At 45.9% G+C, this 21,668-nt stretch overlaps 1 protein-coding gene across 1 annotated transcript in view; it reads left to right on the top strand.

The window, feature by feature from the left end:
- The window catches only part of INSC (INSC spindle orientation adaptor protein), a 128,657-nt gene that overhangs the window by 35,604 nt on the left and 71,385 nt on the right, over window positions 1-21,668 (top strand). The window contains exon 2 of the mRNA XM_019456409.2: window positions 1,081-1,181. Coding sequence (XP_019311954.2) covers window positions 1,081-1,181 — 101 coding nt within the window. The remainder of the gene's footprint in view (window positions 1-1,080; window positions 1,182-21,668) is intronic.

Below are 21,668 nucleotides of genomic sequence, written 5' to 3'. Positions count from 1 at the left end.
AAGGAGGTGGCAGAGAGGAAGAACAAGGAAGGGACAAGGTAACAGGAGGAGTCAAACAGGTGGGCAGCTGATTGGATGGAGGAAGGGCACCATTGTCTTGGTGCAACTTTTGAGGCACAGACAACCCAGGTGGGTCCTCAGTGCTGAGATGGAGGCCCCTGGAATCTGGTTTATCTTTATCAGACTGCTTTTGGCTGTCCACTAACAAAATTTTCACTTTAAACAACAAGGACTTTATCATTTTACATAACAGGAAGGCCTAGGGGTCGGCCAGACTCCAGGGTTCGTTGATTCAGTGGCTTAGTGACCAGGGACCCAAATTTATTATTCTCTATGTGCCAGCTTTATTCTCCCAGCTAGGTCTTCTCTTGATTGCAAGCTGGTCTCCAGCAGCAATGATGTGACGTATTTCCTTGTTCAGGTCCAATGGGAGAGATACTGTCTCCTGTGGTTTGCAGTTGGGAGAAAGAAAACTTTTTGTAGAAGCAATCCTATCATGGCTCATTGGTCTGAATTGAGTCCCATGCCTATTTCTGAACCAGTTACTAGCAGTTCGAGTGAAATTATATCATCTGAAGCGGAATGGATTTTGGGAAGCAACCACTATGCCCACTACAGAGTCACATTTCCCATGCATAATCGACATGAATAACCCAGCGCTGTGATGGTTATAGAGAATTAGCATGTAGACTTTCCAGATTTAGCAAATAATACAGCTGCCCAGTGAAATGTGAATTTCAGATAAACCATAGATACTTTCAGAGTATGAGTATGTCCCATGCAATATTTGCTGGTCTGTGTGTCCCTGTGTTTGGTACAAAGCAAGATGGGTCAGGCAAATGTTTGATATTGGGAGATAAAAGATTGTAGGGATTCATGGTGAGCTTGGGACGTTAGACTAAGTCCTGCACTACTTGTGAGGGCAGTGGAGTGTAAACCAGTTCAAAAAGGAGAGGAAGGTTAGGGGGCCTTCCCTCCATAGCTGCCTTGGCTCCTTGTGGCCTGGATCTGAGAGCGAAAGTGATTGAGCCTTCTCTCTAAGGACATCTGTTGACCCCATCCTGCCCTCTCTTTTTCCAGGGTCACGACCACTGCAGGCAGGCTTTGCTGCAGATTGGGATCAACATGATGGCGTTGCCTGGAGGCCGCCACCTGGACTCCACCCCTCTGCCGAGTCAGCGGTAAGTCCCATAGGTGTCTCTTAGGGCCAGGCCTGCTCTATCTGGCCAATGGCTGAGGCCCAGCTCCAGGATCTTGAGGCTGCAGGTGGCTCCACCTCTCCATGCACTGTCCTGGGGTGGAAGCTTAAGACAAAGCATTGGGGATGCTATGTTCACTCAGCAAATACTGATGCAAGTGGGCCCTGAGACATGAAGGAATCAGGCATGTCCAGTCCCCCAAGGGACGGTCTCCTTAAGATGCAGGCAGACAATGAAACATAATTGAATGGGGTATTCTGCTAAGATAGGAGACCCTGGAGGGGGTTCCTGATCCCACCTGGGCAAGGAGGCTGGAGCCATTGGGGGCCCTTGGGGTTATGGAAGACTCTCTCTGAGCTTCTTGAAAGGGACAGTCTACCCTTAGGTGTCTTCTACTTCTTCGAGGGCACCAGGGAGAGAACTGAGCACAGAGCAGATCCTCCAGAAATATTTGTCGCCCTGAGCTGGGCAGGGGAGAGGGGTGGGGAGGAGGATGGAGGAACACACTGAGCAGAGGGTGAAGGGCAGACGATGCAGTGAGAAGAAAGAGAGACAGAGCCCCAGAGGTGACTTCACACAGCTGGGAGCTGTGGACACCTGGCTGGTTTGGGGGGCCAGCACCAGAACTGAAGGGGAAAGTACCAGGCCAGTGAATCTATGGTGAACCACTGTCCCAGATGCCCCACGACTGTCCTGATGTGGGCCCTGAAACTTTTGTGACTTTGAAAACACCTCAGCCCCAGGCAAACTGGGCTGTTTAGTCAGTAATGCAGGTTTGGTCTACAGAGGAAGTGTTCAACTGAGGGCTCAAGGGTTTCTGCCTTGCTTTTTAAATTTTTTTCTGAGATCTTTTGATGGGGTCGTTTTGAGGCAACAGAATCCAAGTAGCCTTACAAGACTGTTAAGTCATTGTTGATTTGTCTTGTATGTTTTGTTTTACATATTACATGTATCACTGACATCTTACCTTTATTCTGTCCTTCACCCCCCACCTGAATTATGGAGGGTTTCAATTTATCACATTATTCATTTCTTTTTTTTTAAATTTATTTATTTTATTTTGAGAGAGAGAGAGAGAGAGAGAGAGAGCAAGAGCAGAGGAGGGGCAAAGAGAGAGGGAGACAGAGAATCCCAAGCAAGCTCTGAACTGAGTGTAGAGCCTGATGCAGAGCTTGGTTCCACACACCCTGAGGTCATGACCTGAGCCAAAATGAAGAGTTGAACGCTTAACCCACTGAGCTACCCAGGCACCCCACACATTATTCATTTCCATGTTGTTTGGTTTTTGAGTATTTTTCTTACTGTGTGTTGCTTTTTTTTTTTTTAATTTTTTTTAACGTTTATTTATTTTTGAGACAGAGAGAGACAGAGCATGAACGGGGGAGGGTCAGAGAGAGGGAGACACAGAATCTGAAACAGGCTCCAGGCTCTGAGTTGTCAGCACAGAGCCCGACGTAGGGCTCGAACTCACGGACCGTGAGATCATGACCTGAGCTGAAGTCGGCCGCTTAACCGACTGAGCCACCCAGGCGCCCCATGTGTGTTGCTTTTAAAATCAGAAAAAAATAATGAGTATTTGCTAAAAGTCTACTGGTACTGGGTTAACCCCTATGAGGCCATCATTATAAGGGAGTATACGGGTGTGACATGTATCTCGTGCATGCTACTTAGAATGGAAAACACTGTTAGAGATGTAGTTAGGACTTTTCTGTACAGGCTAACATGGAGAATAAGGGATCACCTGGGGACCCAAGTAACTTTCCACACAGTGTGTCTTAGGCAGAGCTCAGGGATCGTGAGGTGCAAACCTGTTGGGATACGTGTATGTTGGAGCGGCTGATGGCCTTTGAATTCATGACTGCTTGCTTTCAAAGCCAGGTTCTTCCCCTCACTAGCTGTGTGGCCTTGTGCAAGTTCTCGAATCCTGTCAGACCCCCAGTTCCCTCACTTATAAAAATGGGTAAAAATAGTACCTATTTCATAGGGTTAACGTGTGAATTGACTGAGTTGCTATGTGCAAAGTGTCTCACTCAGGGAAAGCTACATAGGGGGCCTGTTGTTTATTGAGTGCCTACTCCATGTCAGAGGTCCGCTGTGGCTCTTCATGAGGGTGATCTCAGGGAAGTGTTCTAGAAATCCTTTCCCTGACCCCTCTTGGCAAATGACCTCGGTGAGAAAATCAGAAATCAGCAACAGACACTCCCAGCAGCTCAATATTTTAAGCCGGGAGAAAGTGGAGCTATTCTAGATGAAGTGTTCATAGTCTTTCTGGCTGCTGTCCACACCAGGCAGTAGCTTGGTACCTGTGAGCCAGGTGGGCAGAAACAGCTCTGGCGATATGTTGGTTGGTAAGCACCTGGGGAGCTTCCCAGGTGTAATCTGAAACCAGCCTCTGTAATCAAAGGGCAGAGAGAGACCAAAGAAGGAGGCGGGCCACCCAGATTGGTGGGCAGCAGGTTACGTACGCAAGGGAACTTATATATGAGGCTTGTCTTCAGCCGCCGCAAGATGTGTAGATTCCGCACCTGCTGCAAAATCTTAAAAGTGTATATGGAGGCCTTAAGTGGGTTCAGTTGAGTATACTACCCAGACAGTCTCGGCACCACATCACTATCTCAAGGTTGTGTCCCGAGGGCAGCCTCTAGGAGGGGGAAGGCAAGTGGAATGCACATTCCAAGGACAGGGCAGGCGGTGAGGAGCCTCAGGTGGCTGGGGTCCAGTGCACGGGTGAACCGATGGCCACGTCCTTTTGATAACCTCGTCTAACACAATAGGGCTTTGGGACAGCTCCTCAGAGCCTCCTGGGTCCTGGGACAGTCAGACCGGAGAGCCTGTGCTGGGGCTGGGGAAGCTGCTGTCACAGGGCAGTTTAGGATTGTGTGGGAGTCAGGACTGACTCAACTTATCTTGGTTCTGCTGCATAGTAGTTATAACCTCAAGATTCAGCTTTCTTTGTCTATGAAATGGGCATGTTTATACTTACGTCATTGAGTTATAATGAGAATTTAAGATAATATGTCTAATGCATCCTGCCTGTACACAGTAACTGCTAGAACCTCTTCAGATAAAGACTACGTCCCTGGTCTAGAGAATGTGGGGCAAAGGTAGATCAGACCCTGGCACCCTTTCAGCCTCTGGGGACCACTGTCTCTCTCCGTCACACTTCCAATCGCCTCAGAAGTTTTAAGGATAAGAGGAAATTAAATTACATGAAAATGATTTAGAAGTTACATTACTCTTCTTTTTGGAGGCGGGCTAGGGTTTCTAACTGATATTCTACACACATATCTTGGGAGGAGAGCCCCAGACTAACATGACCCCAAGAGTTCTGGCTGGCCACAAAGCTACAACCTGAGAAGGGGTTTGCTTAGAATGTCTTCAGCCCTAAAGTTCTGATAGGGCAGGGTGGGCTGCAGAGAGAAGGTGGTATTTCCTTTAATGTATTCATAGCCTGGCATTGCCAGAATATTAGGGGAACACAATCCCTGGGCCCTACCAGCCTATTAATTGTGTGCATGGGCCATGTTCGTGAAGAAAGCTTATGTGTCTTTACAGGATGTCAGAGGGGTTAATTTATCCAATCTGATGCTGCATTGTGGACAGATAATAGCAGCTACCTCTTCTTTCCTCTTGTTCCAAGCTATAGAGGCCTCTTTAGTGGGGGAATAACACCATGGTTATTGTCCCCAGACAAATAATTAATGCTGGATAATTGACTTCTCTCTGTCGTGTTTCACTGAAACTGAACTTCACTCTGAAGTGCCATTCATTGTTCACTTCAATGTGCAAAATAAACAAATACCGACAAGATGCGTGAGATCATCCAGCAGCTTGGGTGAATCATAGGGGTTAGGCCTTTGGTATTTGAGACCCTTATGAGTAAATAGCATTAAAAAAAAAGGCTTATCTAGGCATGGGCTCCAGGTCAGGGGCTGGGATCCCATGCCAAGTTGGCATGGACAATAGGAGAGGGAATGTCAGGGTTCTCAACTCCAACTACATCTCCTGGAAAGCTTTCATATTTAAAAATAATAAAATAAGCCAGAGAACGAAACCCTCCTCTTGGAAACTTGAATGTGGGTCTAAGTGGTTGGAAACATATAGGCCTTGGTATCAGACTTGGGCTTGAGTCCCAGCTCCACTTCCTACCAGCCGTGTAACCTTGGCTCCCGCCGAACGTACCCGCCAGACGGCACACATGTGTGCTGATTATTATCTCTATATTGCAAGTGATGGGCCACAGGTTGGGTTCTCTGGGAAGCAGCCTTTGGGACGGAGTTGAGAGTTGAGAGTGCCTATTAGGGAGTGCCTTTGGGACCAGCACTCAGGGAAGGGAGAAGACAGAAGCAGGACCAGGTGGAGGAAGAAGACTTGAGTGACTTCAGCTACCCTCACAGGGAGCCTGGGAATCACAGTTTTGTTCATTGTACAGGGTGGCCAGGGTCTTCAAATCCCACTTGATACGTCTTTTGAGTGGGCAGCCGTGGGCCAGGGTATGACCTTAGGTGAGGTGGCTCTGAGACAGTCTGAAGGCCTGGCGGCTGGAGGCTGTTAGCTAGTGATACTCCCAGCAGCTGCGGACAACACGTCCTTCCTTAAAGGGGAACCTGAGCAGCACATACATCTGCCCCATGAGGAAACTAAGGCTTGCGGAGGTTAAGGTACTTGCCCTGGGTCAGCTTTAAGGAATGGAGCTTGGATAGGTGTTCCCAGATGGTGCTTGGGCCTGAGTGCTGGCCAATACTCTTTCCAGTCTGTCTTTTCCACCGTGTTCCTGGGGGCATCACACGAACAAGCCATGCACTCATTCATCCAGGTAGTTGTTTACTCATTAGCTTTCAACAAAATTTTTCTACACGTACGTACTGAGTGAAGATCAGGTTCCTTGTATGATGCTTGGGTGCTTAAGGACATGTTGGTGACCAGACTGGGCATGTTCTCACCTGGTTTCCTTTCAGCCTGGAGTCTGAGATGAGCCAGTATGGGTGTGGCTACAGCTAATGGCAGGCAGCCTCCCCGATAGCCCCTGGCCTGCTGGCAAGGGGCGTCCAGCTGGAGGCCACCGCAGGCCAGCCTGTCTCCAAGCAGATAATGGCTTACATATGTGCACCTCTGGTCTGTGGCTGTTTTTCTGCTGCTGGCCTGTTTTCTGTGCCTGCGGTGAAATGTGCAGACTGTAATTGTCAATGGGATAATTGGATATTTTTCTGTTGTTTAAATAGAAAGGAAGGCCAATCACAGTTAGAATCGAATTCCCTCACTTCTCTCGTCTCCCAAGAGAAATCCACAGAAACACAGGCGTGACCTTGAGAAGGCAGCGGGACAGTGATTCAATAGTTATTTTTAGGGCGAGAGATTGGGTTTAAATTCCCATACAGTGCCGGGAACTGGGATCATAGAACCACCGAATGTTACTGCTGGGAGTTACCTAGAGCTCATCTCTCACCCTCATAAGATGGGGAAACGGAGGCCCAGAGAAGGGAACGGAGCTGTCAAAAGACTCTTCAGGCCCCTACCCACCCATTTGTGGAGTCCTGCCTCTTCTGAGCTGTTCCTTATGCTGTTTCTAGAAGAGCTGTGTCCGAGCTCCAGGGGAATTCTCATGTGGCAGTGATCAGTAGTAGACACCAACTTCATTCATCCACTCATTCAAATGAGATTTGCTTTGGACTGAGAATTTACACAACCCAGGCCCTGGGTTGTGGGGTGATGATTTATGTAAATGCCATTACCTTTCTCAATGATGAATGTCCCAAGGGCCAAATTAATTTCGGACTCATATTTGTGCTCCTGTGATTAGAGTGTACACAGTAGGAGCTCAATAAGTGGTTGTTGAATGAATAAATGTTTAATGTTTGATGAGTGAATGACGAATGGCTGAGGAGCCTCAGGTGACTATGAGGAATTAATTTAATAGCTTGGATTTTGTTCCTTTCCCCAAGGCACTCCAGTCTTCAGCAAACTCTTCATTCTTTTTGGTAGAAAGTTGCTGCTTGGAGGGAAAGAGTAAGCTAGTTTTATCTTGATTAATTTAAATCCTCTTTCTGAGTTCAAGCCAAAGATTTAATTGTTTGATGGAATCAGAGAGCTGGAGAGACATTTTTTTTTTCTTCTAAAGAAAAGTAACTTTAGTCTTTGGTTTTATGTTCACTGGAAAAAAAAATCCACAGTTTCATCATTAAATCTCTTACAGGAGAACCCAGTGCAGTGAGGAACATGGACTAGAAACCAGAGAATGCCCTCTTGTCCTTTATCCCCTCCCTTCCTCTTTCCTTCTTCTTTCCTTCCTTCCTTCCTTCCTTCCTTCCTCCCTTCCTTCCTTCCCTCCCTCCCTCCCTCCCTCCCTCCCTCCCTCCCTCCTTCCCAGTCCTGGCTGTATACTAACCTGCTGTGTGTCCTTGGACAATCTTTCTCCCTCTCTGAGCTTTAGTTTCTTCATATGAGAATGAAGAGGTAGGCAAATTTTCCCCAAGGACGCTTCTAGCTCTAATATTCTAGGAGTTTGTGAATGAGTTTTGGAGAGTCTGTTCCCTTTGCTGGACAAAAATATCACACATTAGAGCCTAGGACTGAGAAAGCAGTCCCATTGACCAAGGCAAGGTCTTCTCATTCCTTCCTATGAAATGCACAAGAGGTCTAGTGTTTGCCTTGAAGCCGGGATGGACACTGCAAGGCGCCCTAGCTTAGGAACCCCTTTCAGCATCTAAGGGTGTGCCCCATTTGGATTATATGGAAGCCCTTGGTATATCCAGGAGAAATGTTCTATAGGGGGAACAGGGTGCCCTGCTTTGGTGGGATGTAATACAGATAAATCCATGAATCTCAGAACTCCAACATTTGAATAATTTGAATTCCTCGTTTTTGATTCCACCTCCACTTCTCCAGATTACACTTAGAACTTGCCATTTTCCCAGCATGTGGCTCCATGCCTCCACTGCTTTGTGCATGCTGTTTCTTCTGTCAGAAACCCTAGCATCTTCCAACTCTGATTCCTCTCCTGGGGCACTCGAAGGCACCCGTCCAGTGTTGGCCTGGGGAGCTTTGTCAGATATGAGAGCTTGGACTAAGCCTCCTTTCTCTCTGCTCCCATGATTCTTTCTGCTGACCTCAAAATGCCATGTGGAGCCCAATGAGCCATAATTGCTTCTTTATGGTCATTCATTTACTCATTCAGTAAATGCTTATCGGTGCCTTTGAAGTACCAGGCATGGTGCTGGGGGCAGAGAATGTGTCAGTGTGCAAGAGAAGGTCCTGCCCTCTTGGAGATTCTCCTCTAACCAACCCCTCTGTAATCCCAGCACCCAGCCAAGTTCCTGGCACATTGAGGTACTCAGTAAAGTTTGGAGGCCATTACCAAGTATTCTTGGCATATGGTAAAGTGTTCTTTTGCACAGAACTCTCCACATAGCAGGTAGAATAGAGTAGGGCAGGGAAATCCAAATATCCAGACTTTGAAGGAATAAAGTTCCATTCTAACTGAAAAGAGATTGAAATGAGCCAACCACAGTGTAGGCATAGATCTCCGTAAACTATCAACCCCTGGGGTTTGGGGGAACGCTGGATGCCAGGCCTGTAGGATTAGCTGGGGATGAGGAACTGGTACCAGCAGCTGGGGGCCATGGTGTGGGTCTGCTGAGCTGAGAAAAATTGTTCCCTTTGGCATCTGAAGGGTCAGGCACAGTTCCCTTTCCCCAGTGATGGGCTTTGATGAATGAAGGGGGCAATCTAAGAGACCAAAGCAGAAGCGCAGGGCAAGGAGGGGTGGGAGAGGACCCCTTTGTGGCCTGAAGTCCTGAGAGGGTCACTCCTCACCCTGTGTGCATGTCTCCCTGGCTTCTCAGCTCTGGTGGTATTTCTGGTACAAACCTGTCAGACATATGTGATGAAGGGGCCACTGGGCCAGGGGTTCTGTCCTGAATTTAAACAACACACACCCAATTTTCTCCCAGAAAGAAATGTGACAAGGGTCTGAAAAATGATCAGACACGCCACAGTGTTTAAATGATTATAAGCTTTAAAAAGGTATCGATATGTCACGTAAGGGCAGTCTAACCATAGCAGAGAGGGCCCTGGCTGTGCATTTTAGGGTTTGAATCTCAGCTCATTTGCTGAAGACCTCAAAGAGCATAGCATAATTGTTAAGAGCAAGGCTCTGGTCTCAGATTGCCTAGATTCTTATTTCTACTTGTCCACTGTGTAACCTTGGCCAAGTCACTTAACCTCCCAAATTTCAGTTATGTGGACCTCGTGGGATTATTTTGAAGGTTAAGTGAACAATTAAGACGGAATCAGGCCCTTAGCACAGTGCCCAGAATGTAATAAACACTTGATCAATGTTAGCTTTATTATCACTATTAGTGTGAGGTCTTAGACAAATGTGATGATTTGAAGCCTGTGTCTACACTCATAAAATGGGGATGGTAATCTCCAGCCATCGGAGTGCTGTTAAGGGCTGAAGGAGGGAGTGCTTGGTACATTGAAGGTGCTCTGTTGTCGATAAACCTCCCTGCTTGCTGTGTGGGTAGTTAATTCCCTCTGACTTTAGAATGAATATTTTAGGGGTCTCATTGTTTTCACACTGGCAATTTCTTGGTACAAGACTGTGCTGTGCCCTTCCCCTGTTCCCACCTCCACCCTGGATAATTCCAGCTTAAAGAAAAGAATCATCCTACCAGTACCCTGGTATGTAGAGATGATTGTGGTTACATCTGGCTCTGTGTCTGGAATCTGCCAGACTGCAGAAAACCCAGATTTTAGGTCTTGGTCACCTTCTTCCAGATGTCCAGGAAAGCTGCCATTGGAGAGTAAGAGGGTTACTCAGGGAGTAGGCATCTGTTCCTCTCAGAGGCTCTGATGAGAACTGGGCGGGCACCGGGAGCCCCATTCACTGTGTGGGATGCCCTCCCTGCCCCAGGCATGGGGGCAGTCTTGACAGCATCAGGCTCAGATTCCAGTTCACAATGGAGACCGAGAAAATCCAACCCTAGTCCTGGTCCCTGGCCCCTCAGGCTCCTTGGCCAGAGCCCCTAATGTGTCCTGACTGTGGTGGTTTTCCACCATGAAGGGAATGTGACTCATTGCCAGTCCATCTGCTTTGACCTTAATTTTCAATTCCTTTCCTCTGTGTGAGTAATCAGATCAGTCGTCTGTACTTGCAAAGGAAAGATTTCATGCATAGGGGAATGGCAGCTCAAAGTTCATGGCTGAGGACGGTTGAACCCTGGGAGCTGCAAGGTTCGGGGACAGCAGGCAGTCCCCACCACGCAATGAGAGCTGCCCTGTTTAGCCAGCCGTTCTATGTTGGGGTCAATCAGCAAATCCAAGAGGGGAGGTGGAGCCCAGGGAACCAGAGAGCTAATGACAGGGAGTCAGGCGAGCTCTGCAATTACGGGATGCTCGACTCTAACACAGGCCAAACCTTAATGAGCTGCAGTCCCTAGACTCTAAAATTGAGAAGAGGAGCTCATTATGTGGCGGCACAGTGGCCGCGGCTGGGAGTGGACTGGCTTGTGGCGGGGGCCGGGTTCACCGGGCCTCGTCTCCTCCCTGGCAAAGCGTAGGGCCTCTTTGATGGACCTCTCTGCAGGGCCTGCCCCCCACATCTGCTGTGACCTTGTGTACCCCACTTGTCATCCTCTCCTAAAACCAAACAAAATGAGAACTAGCTCTTCACTTGATGGGTTTTCTATCTCAGCCAGGACAGCACCGGTCGCCCAGGCCTCCTGCCACCGAGGAGCCTGCATTGCCTTCCCTCCTTCACTTCACCCTCACATCCTCTCATCTCCCTCCCAGACCTCCCACTTCTTTCTCTCCGGCATCACTGCCAAGTTCAGGCTTCTATCTTCTTGCTGTTTTATGCCTACCGTCTCCTGGTAGGTCAGCCTTCTGTCTAGTAGTTCACTTTGCTCTCGTCCAGTTTTCTACTGACCCTCTGCACAGTTACGTCACTGTCCTGCTCTACAGTGTTTTCAGTGGCTCCACATTGTCTTTAGGATTAAACCCAAATTCTGAATCAAGTTAGAGTCTTTGATCACCTGACCCTTCCCGGCCACTCCCTCAACCCCCCCCCCCCCCACCATGCTTGAATCCAGTGAAACTCCTTGTTCTAGCTCTATTTTTATGCCTCTAGGCTTTTCCAACAGTCTTTTTGCCCTTGTCATCCTGACCTGCTCCTCTTCTCTAAGAACCAGGGCAAATGTCATTTCCTTTGTGTACATATTCCCAGGCCAAGTCAGGCCCTCTGTCTCCTGTGGTCCTCGGCTATCCTGCTCACAGCTTCTTGATGGCTTCGTGATGGCAATGTGCTATTTAGTTGATAAGAGCAGAGACTCTAGACTCTAGAGACTTGGTCTGAGTAATGGCTCCCCCGGTTCCACCATATGACTCTCCTCACAGAAGTCTGCCTGTCTGTGAAAGGAGGCAATAATAATTTTCTCTCTCCAGTTAGTGGGGAGGATTAAAAGAGATAATACATGGAGAGGGCTTATAGCACTTCCTGGCTTGTTGCACATTGGCTACTATTGAAATGACTACGAGGTTTCCTGGTGCTTTCTTGCCTGTTTGGGGTCTTAGCTGAGCTCCGTGAGTGCTGGAATTTTCTCCTGGTTGGCTTTGTCCTCAGCTCCTAGAACAGGCTGGTGAGCAGGTACACAGACAATGCTGGGACATCAGGGCTCCAGGCCTGGCCCCATCATGCGCTGGCCGTGGAACTTGATGGGACAGGCAACTTCTGGCCTCTACCTCTAGGGGTGCTTTAGGAGGGCAGCCCCTCCAGTGCAGCCTGAGGTGAAGGATCTTTGGTTCTCAGTCTGCCCACAACTGGGGATAGAGAACCTTGGTCAGAGCCCGAGGCTTGGGGGTGGGAGCAAGGGTGTGGTGGAGGAGAGGAGCCCTAGTGGTGGGGACTGGAGGCCGTTGAGTCTATGGAGGCTTGCCCGTAGTGTGGACCAGCTCTTGGAAACCCTCTAGTGGTGATTTTCTACTGTCACTGGCACTTCCAAGCACTACCAGAGGTACCCGGATGGCACCTGACACATTCCATCTGTGAATTCTCCTAAACGTTCCACTTTGGCAGATGAAAAGCCTCTCCTTAGAGGAAGAGAACAGAATGGGAAAGACAAAGCTCAACCCTTTTCAGTCTACGCATCAGGTTCTGTGTGATAGCCATGAAGGCTGAGGGCAGACTAAAGCTGAGTTCTTCTGCGTGAGAATGCATGTATAATTATTACCTGACAGTGCTAAGTGTGCCGTTTGGACAGGGCATGGCCTTTCCTAGAGTCTAGAGTAGCACTTAAGGATGTGGGGTCTGGCGTGTGATGGGCTGGGTCAGAGCACGGCTCTGCCAGTTACAAGCAGGGCGATGTCACATAGTTCACTTTCCCTCTCCAAGCTTTCGTTTCTTCAACTGTAAAAATAAGACAGTAAGAACCCCCTCCTCCTAGGGGCATTATGAGAAATAAATAAGATAATGCACCTGAAGCCATCCACATGAGAGATGACACGAAGCCCAGCCTCGGTAAAGGTTGGCAATAATGACTACCGGTTTCATCTCGACTCTCACAAGCCAGTGAGGCAGGATGGTGGTACCAGTTAATGTTATTCCCATTTCCTGCTTCGTTCAGTGCCACACACATACGCCCAGCATCCCGTCCTCAGCGTATCTGGTCCACTGCTCGGGGTGACATGGAGGGAGCACATGATGGACGCGAGCCCTGCCCTTATAGTCTGGTGAATGAAGCAGATATTAATAGTCCAGCAGTGAAACAGTTGAGACCTGCATCACAATGGGGGGAAAGACGGGGTAAAACAGACACGGGGGACACAAGCGCATCTAGGAGTCAGAGAAACCTACTTCAGCAGAGACATTTAGGCAGATTTTAAGGATGTGGAGCCATCAGCAAGGTGAAGAGGAGATGGGGAGAAAGGGGCCAGCATGTGCAAAGGCTGGGAGGCCGGAAGTGACAGCAGAGGGAGTGAAAGAACTAAGTGTGGCTGGGACAGTGGTTAGGACTGAGGGGGAAAGCAGGTCAGGGAACTGTGGCTCCGGGAGGGCAAATGCCATGTGCAAAGGTGCAAGGCTATTAGAACACGGGTGATGGCGTCTCATGAGGTGTTCTTGGTGTTAGTGCTGTCCTACTGGCTCTCCTACGTACACTGGCCATGCTTATACACACGTGTATCCTTTTAAGAGGTTAAGAAATGAGTCATTCCTTAGTTAATGAAAGGACAGGGACTGTTAATTAGCAACCCCCCCCCCCCCCATCCCTCAGGAGACATCTAAAATGCCTGCATTTGACAGAGTTAACAAGATGGGCTCTGACTCATCAGGAGTGGGCAGCTGTCAAATGAACATATTGGCTTATTGGATTGGAAACAGTTACCTGGAGCCAAATTCAAGTTCCTTGGCTTTCTGAAACAGAAAGAACAATGTACCCCACTGGGGTCCTGGAAAGACTGGGAATAGGTGACAGCACAGGCTTTGGAGTTAGCCGACCTGGAGGGAAGTCAAGGTTCTGCCATTGACAAGCTGTAGGAATTAATCCCCTCCTCTGTGAAATGGGGATACGAAATAGTGTTTCTGTGAATACAAGACCGAGATGGTACATGCAAGCACTTGATATGTGCTCGGCTCACGCAAGGTACTCAATAAAGTTTTCTTTATAGCATGCTTGAAGTATGCTAGATTTTTTATTTTAAGCTGATTGTTTTAGAGTGGTCAGATCTCTTCCCTGCCTTAAAACCCTCCAATAGATTGATGGAAGGCCACAACCTGGAGAAATGGATGGGCCAAAGTGACTACAGTAGCATTATCTATGCCCCCTTCACAAATTATTCCTAGTTATTAGCTTTGGGGTATATTGGTGGACACCATTTCCCCTAACCCATACTTTTGGAAATATCTGAAATGTAGAATCAACTCTCTTACCATGTTATACTGGACAGTTTAATGAACAGAAAATGCTGTGGACCACAATATATCAAAGTGGATAAGGATGAACAATGAAAGTGGGGATTTCTGGAAAACAATCTGAAAACTCTTTCCATTGCTACAGCCTGGAGCAGAAGGTCCATGCAGAAATGGCAGAGAACACAAGAGATCATACAGGGGAGGAGAGCAGGCCCAGCATAATAGGTGGGTGCAGAGGGCATTCTGCAGAGTCCCCTGCAGGGAGAGAAAGCCTCCTTCCTGGTTCTCACGTTGCCCGGATGGATCGGCTGCAAGTTAAGAATAGGACTTCTGTGAGCCTACCCAACACCATCTGCCGTGAAGGCTCTACACGGACAACGTGAACTTGGGAGTAGTTGGGGATGGAGGGTTGCAGAGTGCCGATGCGCAGAAAGCAAATCACCTCAGTGCGGGATTCAGGCCGGAACAGAAGCAGGACGACGAAACCATTGGGAGATTTGGACAAGATCAGAGAAGCAACATTTCCTCTAGTCCCAAGTGGCTGGGGCTTCACCAGGGCCTTAGTGAGGAAGTTAATCCCCTAACCACACTGTAAATTATTTATAGCTTGTTGCATAAATAATTATGCTTGAATTAACTGTTTAGTAAACAGTTTACAAATCACTGCAACGCAGAGGTTAGGTTAACTTTAAATGAATTTATGTGTTGTTTTTATTAAGACCTTAGAGAGCCTTCCAGGTTGGGTTGGAGAGAGGCGTAGGGGTTTGGTGGCCCCAGCTGACATGCGGTGACAAGATTCCTTCAATGTTCAGGAAGAATTCTCCTCTTCGCCCAGAGTGAAAGAAACCTGGGGTGCTCACAGTGGCTTCCAAGGCCTTGCATGATCTAGCCTGAGTCTCTCCTCTGAGCTCATGTCCTACTAATCTTTCTTTTGCTCTAACCACGTTCATCTCCCTGCTGTTTCTCAGACAAACCAGGCATACTCCCAAGGAGGGCCTTTGCACTGCCCGGGCCCTCTGCCTGGATTGCTCAGTACCCATACTTCAGTCAGCTTTGTTCTGTCACCGTCTTGAGGTTTTCGCTCATGTCTTACTTTCTCAGTGAGCCTGACCACTTGTTTAAAATGGCAGTAACCTCCCTGCCTCCCACATGACAATCTCATCCATACTTATTCTTTTCTTTTTTTAATTTTTTAAAATGTTTTATTATTTTTGAGAGAGAGAGATAGAGAGAGAGAGAGGGAGACACAGAATCCAAAGCAGGGGTTCTGAGCTGTCGGCACAGAGCCTGCTGCAGGGCTTGAACCCACAAACTGTGAGATCGTGACCTGAGCCAAAGTTGGACGCTTAACCGACTGAGCCACTCAGGCACCCTTCGTCCATACTTACTCTAACTCCGATAGAAATGATCTGCTTTTAACATACCACAAACATTTTCATGTATTATATTTGTTATTACTATATTTGTTCCCCCTGCTCTAGATGGAGAGGCAGACATGTTTGTTTGTGTTGCTCACCCATGTGTCCAAGCAGCGAGAACAGTTCCTGTACCTAGTGGACACTAAGGAGATGTCTAGTGAGTGAACATTCATGGTGGGATTTGTGTTGAGTATGTGGGCCACATATCCTGCATGGATCCTGGCAGCACCTGGATATTTCTGGAATGAAGTGCTACAGGAGGACAGCCCAGAGAAAGGGACTGGACACCAAAGGATAAATGGGCTCACTAAACTCAACGTGCCTCAAATTGAACTGTCTTCTGAACTTGTTTCTCCTCTCCATTCTGTGGCACAAGTGAAAAGTCTGGGGCTCAGCTTTGACTGTCCCTCTTATTCATCATTGGTGTGAATCAGCATCCGGGATCAAGGACCATCTGGAATGATTGTCCTCCAGCATCGCACTGGTGTCACTTCCTTCTCCTCTCATACTCGAAAGTGATTTTGCAGAATGGAAGGTCTTCGGCTCACACTTTATTTTTCTGCGTATTTTAAGTATGTCCTTCTACTTATTTTCTAGTATAAAGCATTGCTCTCACACACAAAAATCTGATGATAACATAATTTCCTGTCCCTTTCAAGTAACATGCACTTATTTCTAGATGCACAAAGCATTTCCTTTCTTTCTTTTTAAAAGTCCAATAATCTTAGTAGAATAGGTGTTGTGTATTTCTTTTTACGTATGGAATATGGCCTTTCAATATGTAGTTCAAACAATGTTTTTTCCCCAGGAATGTTTTCCTAACTTATAGCCTTTCACATGTATTTTGTTGCCGTGTTTTGGGTTCCTTCCCTGGGAACTCTTATTGTATATATATTGGGTCTTATTTGCGTATCTTTAATATTTGTCACATCCTCACAAATCCTTTTAATTTCTGTCTTCATTTTCTTTTTTTTTAAACTTTTATTTATTTATGCAGTAAATTTGAATTCAATTCTTTTTTTTAAATTTTTTTACTGTTTATTCATTTTTGAGACAGAGACAGACTATGAGTCGGGGAGGGGCAGAGAGAGAGAGAGGGAGACACAGAATCTGAAGCAGGCTCCAGGCTCCGAGCTGTCAGCACAGAGCCCGATGTGGGGCTCGAACTCAGACTGTGAGATCATGAGCTGAGCTGAAGTCAGACCCTTAACCGACTGAGCCACCCAGGCACCCCTGTCTTCATTTTCTTTTAATTTAAAACATTTTTGTTTCTTTTTTGCATTTGATTTTTGTAAGGCATTATCTCATGTTTTCGCCTTGTGTAGTCTTTGTTTCTAAAATAACATTTTCTTTTTGTTTCTAATTCTTTTCTTCGTTAAGATAGCTGAGGTTTCATGCTTCTCTTTCACATCTTGTATCATTTTTTAAAATGTTAAGCTTATTTTGAAATCGTGTATACATTTTAGTTTCCTTCTGTTTTGTGAGTACATTTTCCTGGAATTTTCTCATTGTAGGGATATTATTTTGTTATTTCTTCTCTTTTGAAAATAACCATGCATGGGGTGAGACCTGGATAATTTTTGCGTTGCTCATTTTCATGTGAAATTAGTTGGCATGCACTTTGCGAGGGAGGCGGGGTTCAGGAAAGCTGTTCTAAATCCATCGACCTCCATCCTCTTCTGTTTCCGTGTCAGGTTCAAAGTAGGGTGCTCTGCTTTTCCCAGAGTTCCTGGCTCTCCTTCCACCTCCTACATGGATCTGAATGAACAGCTCTCGCCTTTGATTCTGAGGCCTTTGTCCTGCCCAGTTTTGATTTTGCCTCCAGAAGTTTCTTCTTCACATGGCACTTCTTCATTGTAGAAGAGATTCCTGTTGGGCTGTTTTTGAGAGTTCCTAGTAGGCGCCTTGCATGCACTTGCTACTGGAGAGGGAAATCCCCTTCAGGTTTCAGCCACTCTTCTGGAATTGGCATGCTGTGCTTTCCAATAAATATCCTGCGGGCTCTGGTCTCTCATATTCATCAAACGCTATCTTGTTGGGTCCTCCTTTTTCCTCTTGTACAGATGATACTGAGAAGGTCTTGTGGCTGTTAGTGTTTGGTCCCCAGCTGCTGATATTTTGAGGTTTGCGGGGATATTTTTATCATCTAGTGTTTAACCAAAGGGCTTTGGTTTTGTTATCTTTGCTGTTCTGTCAATTTTTCACGTGGGGGTTTAGAGAGATCTAAAAACTGCTGTCACGGGGTGCCTGGGTGGCTCAGTCGGTTCAGCGTCCGACTTCGGCTCAGGTCATGATCTCAACGGTTTGTGGGTTTGAGCCCCGGGTCTGCTTCAGATTTTGTGTCTTCCTCTCTCTCTGCCCCTCCCTCACTCATTCTCTGTCCTCTCAAACATAAATAGACGTTAAAAAAAATTAAAAACTGCAGTCACTACTGCCATCTTACCAGAATTTTCTTTACTTCTCTACTTTTAAGTAATTAAGTTCTGATGATACAGCTGCTTTAACTGAAACTGCTCTAATAAGAACTAACACATGTGATACTTCCTGTCGGACATTATTCTCAGCACACGTACACACATATATTTGCACGTGTGCATGTATATGTATGTGTACCCATCCACTTCACTTCATAATCACAGAAAGCATGGGGGCGCGGTGCTCTTACCATTTCCTTTCCACCATTGAGGAAACTGAAGCCCAGAGAGGTTATGTGACTTGCCCAAAGTTATGCGGGTAGCAAGTGACTCCTCTGGGATTTAATCCAGGCAGTCTGGCTCCAGAGTTCATGCTGTCATGGGAACAGTGATACCCAACAGAAGCCACATGATGCTTAGGAGACCCAGTGGCATGCCTGGCTCTGATGGTGACACGATGGTATCTAGAAGATGCAGCAGGAAGAGACTAAGTGGTGGCTGTGACCAGCCTGAGTTGTCTGGTGGAGTCAGCATGATGGCACCCAGAAGGAACGGTAGCCACGCTGGGTGGGCCTGGCAGGACCTGACAGCCAGAGTAATACTCTGTGTAACGGTGCTAACAGAAGAAAAGATGATAGATTTGGGGGAGAATCTACAGTTGACTTTTGAACAATGCAGGGGTAAGGGGCACCGACCCCCCCCCACAGTTGAAAATCTGCATATAAATTTGACCCCTCCAAAACTTGTTAACAGCTTAATTGACTGAAAATCTTCCTGATAACATAAAGCTGACTAACACATAATTTGATTTTATATATTGTATATAAATTGTATATATATATATACATATATATAAATATATTTTTATATATATTATAAATATATTTTTATAATTATATTAGTTTAATTAATTAATTATAAATATTTTTATATATTTATAAATTAATTATAAATATAATTATATTATATAAATATATATATTTATAAATATATTTATATAATATATAAATATATTTATAAATTTTATAATATATTATATATATAATTTTATATATAATTATATATATTTTTATATAAATATATTTATATATAAAAATATATTTATATATTTATATATAAATATATATATAAATGTATATTGTATATAATTTGTATATATAATATATACAAATTAAATATAATTTGTATATATTATATATATCATATGCTATATTCTTACAATAAACTAGGGAAAAGAAAATGTTACTAGGAAAATTATAAGGAAGAGAAAATACATTTACAGTACTGTGTTGTAAAAAAAAAAAAATCCACATTTAAATGGACCTGTGCAGTCCAAATCTGGGTTGTTCAAGGGTCAAGTGTATAGGAGGTGAGCAGTGGGGATGTATGGCGCATGGTGTTGGGATGAGAATGTGGGTGGGTTATGTTTATTTATGTTTGTCTCTCCTCTTAGATGGTGTGAGTGTCCTAAGGGCAGGGTTCACCGGCACAAAGCCTGGCACATGGTCAACATCAGTAGTGTTTCAGTGAATCTGGTTGAGCAGGGATTGTCTGAGAGGTACTACTTACTGTTTTAAGCCTTATTGAACTGGGTGAGAATATTTTGTTTGTTACTGGTGTCATATGGGGACAGGCACTTCCCGAAAGAGCTAGGATCTCCCTTTAGCCACCTCCCCAGAGCTTGAGTGTATATATCCACACCTTACCATTTGCCTGCAAGTTCTGAGAACTGGGACTGTGGTTACTAAGGGTCCAAGCTTTATGCAACTCGAGCACTGCTCCGTGGAATATTGTCATGTTTGTAAAATGACTTGTGCAGAAGATTTCTCTGCTTCTACTGACACCTGCTTCAAGTATTTCTTTTTATTTCAATTTATTTTATTTTAGTTTTTTATTTTGAGAGAGAGAGACAGAGACAGAGACAGAGACAGAGAGAGAGAGGGAGACACCAGGGGGAGGACAGAGAGAGAGAATCCCAAGCAGGCTTCATGCTGACAGTACGGGGCTTGATCTCACAGACCGTGAGATCATGACCTGAGCAAAAATCAAAATTCAGACACTTAACCAGCAGAGCCACCCAGGCACCTTTCAAGTATTTCTATTTAAAACAAAAATTTTTGTCATGGTGTCTTTTGTGGAATGTACTAACCCAAGTCTTAAACTGTACCTCATTACGGGAAACTCACCTATGCTTTGTCTGACGTACCAGCCAAAGATAGAATCCACATCTCCCGAAATGTAATCCAGAACAGAGGACTGGGTGAGTTCAGGGGGTTCTTATGTTCCAGGCCAGAGCACTCGTGCCCATCTTATAACACCCCAATAAGTTCAGGAAATATCCCCAGCTGGTGTGGCAAGGCTTACAATCCATGTTTCCCAGGCAGTTTCTGATTTACTTGATTGGTAAATATTTATTGATTCATACTATGTGTCAGGCCTTGTGCTGAGTGCTGGTGATGCTGAGCTAAGTCAGTACCTGCCTTTGAGGACATCTCAAAGTTGGTGGGAGATAGGGACTGGTGGAGGAACTATAGAGTGTGGCCAGTAGGGAGATAGGCTTTGGAATCGGGTTGCCTGTGGGGAGCTCTGGCTCTCTTAAGTCATGTAAGTCTTCTGCACCTCTGTATTTTCATCTGTAAAGTGGAGACAAGGAAAAAGTACACTTAATCAAGTTATTGTGAGAATAAAATAATGCATGATAATTGCACAACCCTTGGGGTACTCTAAGGGTCCAATAAATACTAATTATTATTACTAGTGGTTTTTGTTTACCTTCCCTTTTCCTCTGCCTTCTGAGCTGCTATGTATGTATGTATGTAAGTGTGTGTGTGTGTGTGTGTGTGTGTGTGTGTGTGTATACATATATATATGTATATATATATATATATATATTTTTTTTTTTTTTTTCTCTAAACACAATTCTATTATCATCCCAATGGTTTAGTTATAACTTGGGCAGCTTGGGTGCAAAGCATACTGGGTAAAGTCAGGCTGAATGGGAGGCATATACTTGTCTTGAGCAGCCAGCCCACTTTCCCTTCCACCTGCTAGGGGGTCCAAACCTCTTGATGTCCTCCCAGCCCTGTTGGACTTGGCCCTGGACCTAAGGGGCCTGCTTGATGGGACCTGAGGCCCAGTCACTGGATGGGGTTAAGAGGAGGCAGGGATCCATGGGCTTACTAATCTTCTCAGTTTATTCTTCTCAGTATGTTTGTTTGCTCCTTGGGGGAGAAGAGGAGGTATCTGTTTAAACAATCTCTAGAAATGGAAGTTATTTTAAGCCCATTCTTAAAGAAAACCAGATTCTGCTTTCCCCAAAGGCGCCCCTGTCTGTCCTCATCTCTGTGGCTGTCACCCTGGAAGGCGGCTTCTGCAGTGGGGCAGGCTGGAGTGGGTTTGGCCTGAAAGCAGCAATCGCAGCTCTGGGTCCCAGGATCCTGGTCCACCCTCTACCACAGAGCTTTAGGCAGAGTCAGTGGCTCACAGCTCCCTTTCATCTTCCTATTGCTCATAACCAGCCCCAGAAGTCCTTGCTTGGGAACATTGCCTTTCCTGGGTCCCAGTGTGAAGGCTGTCTCCTCTTGCTCTCCGCTCCTCTCTGTCGACTTCTTCTTCTTCTTTTTGTATATGTGTGTGTTTTGTTTTTGTTTTTGTTTTTTGTTTTTGTTTTTGTTTTGGTTTTGGTTTTGTTTTGATGGGTGGCCAGAGTGGGAAGCAGTAAAACAAAGGA

Source organism: Panthera pardus, unplaced genomic scaffold (genome assembly GCF_024362965.1).
Source record: "Panthera pardus isolate Hobbes unplaced genomic scaffold, ASM2436296v1 HiC_scaffold_12, whole genome shotgun sequence".
NCBI lineage: Eukaryota > Metazoa > Chordata > Mammalia > Carnivora > Felidae > Panthera > Panthera pardus.
This window is presented reverse-complemented; position numbering and strand designations above follow the sequence as displayed.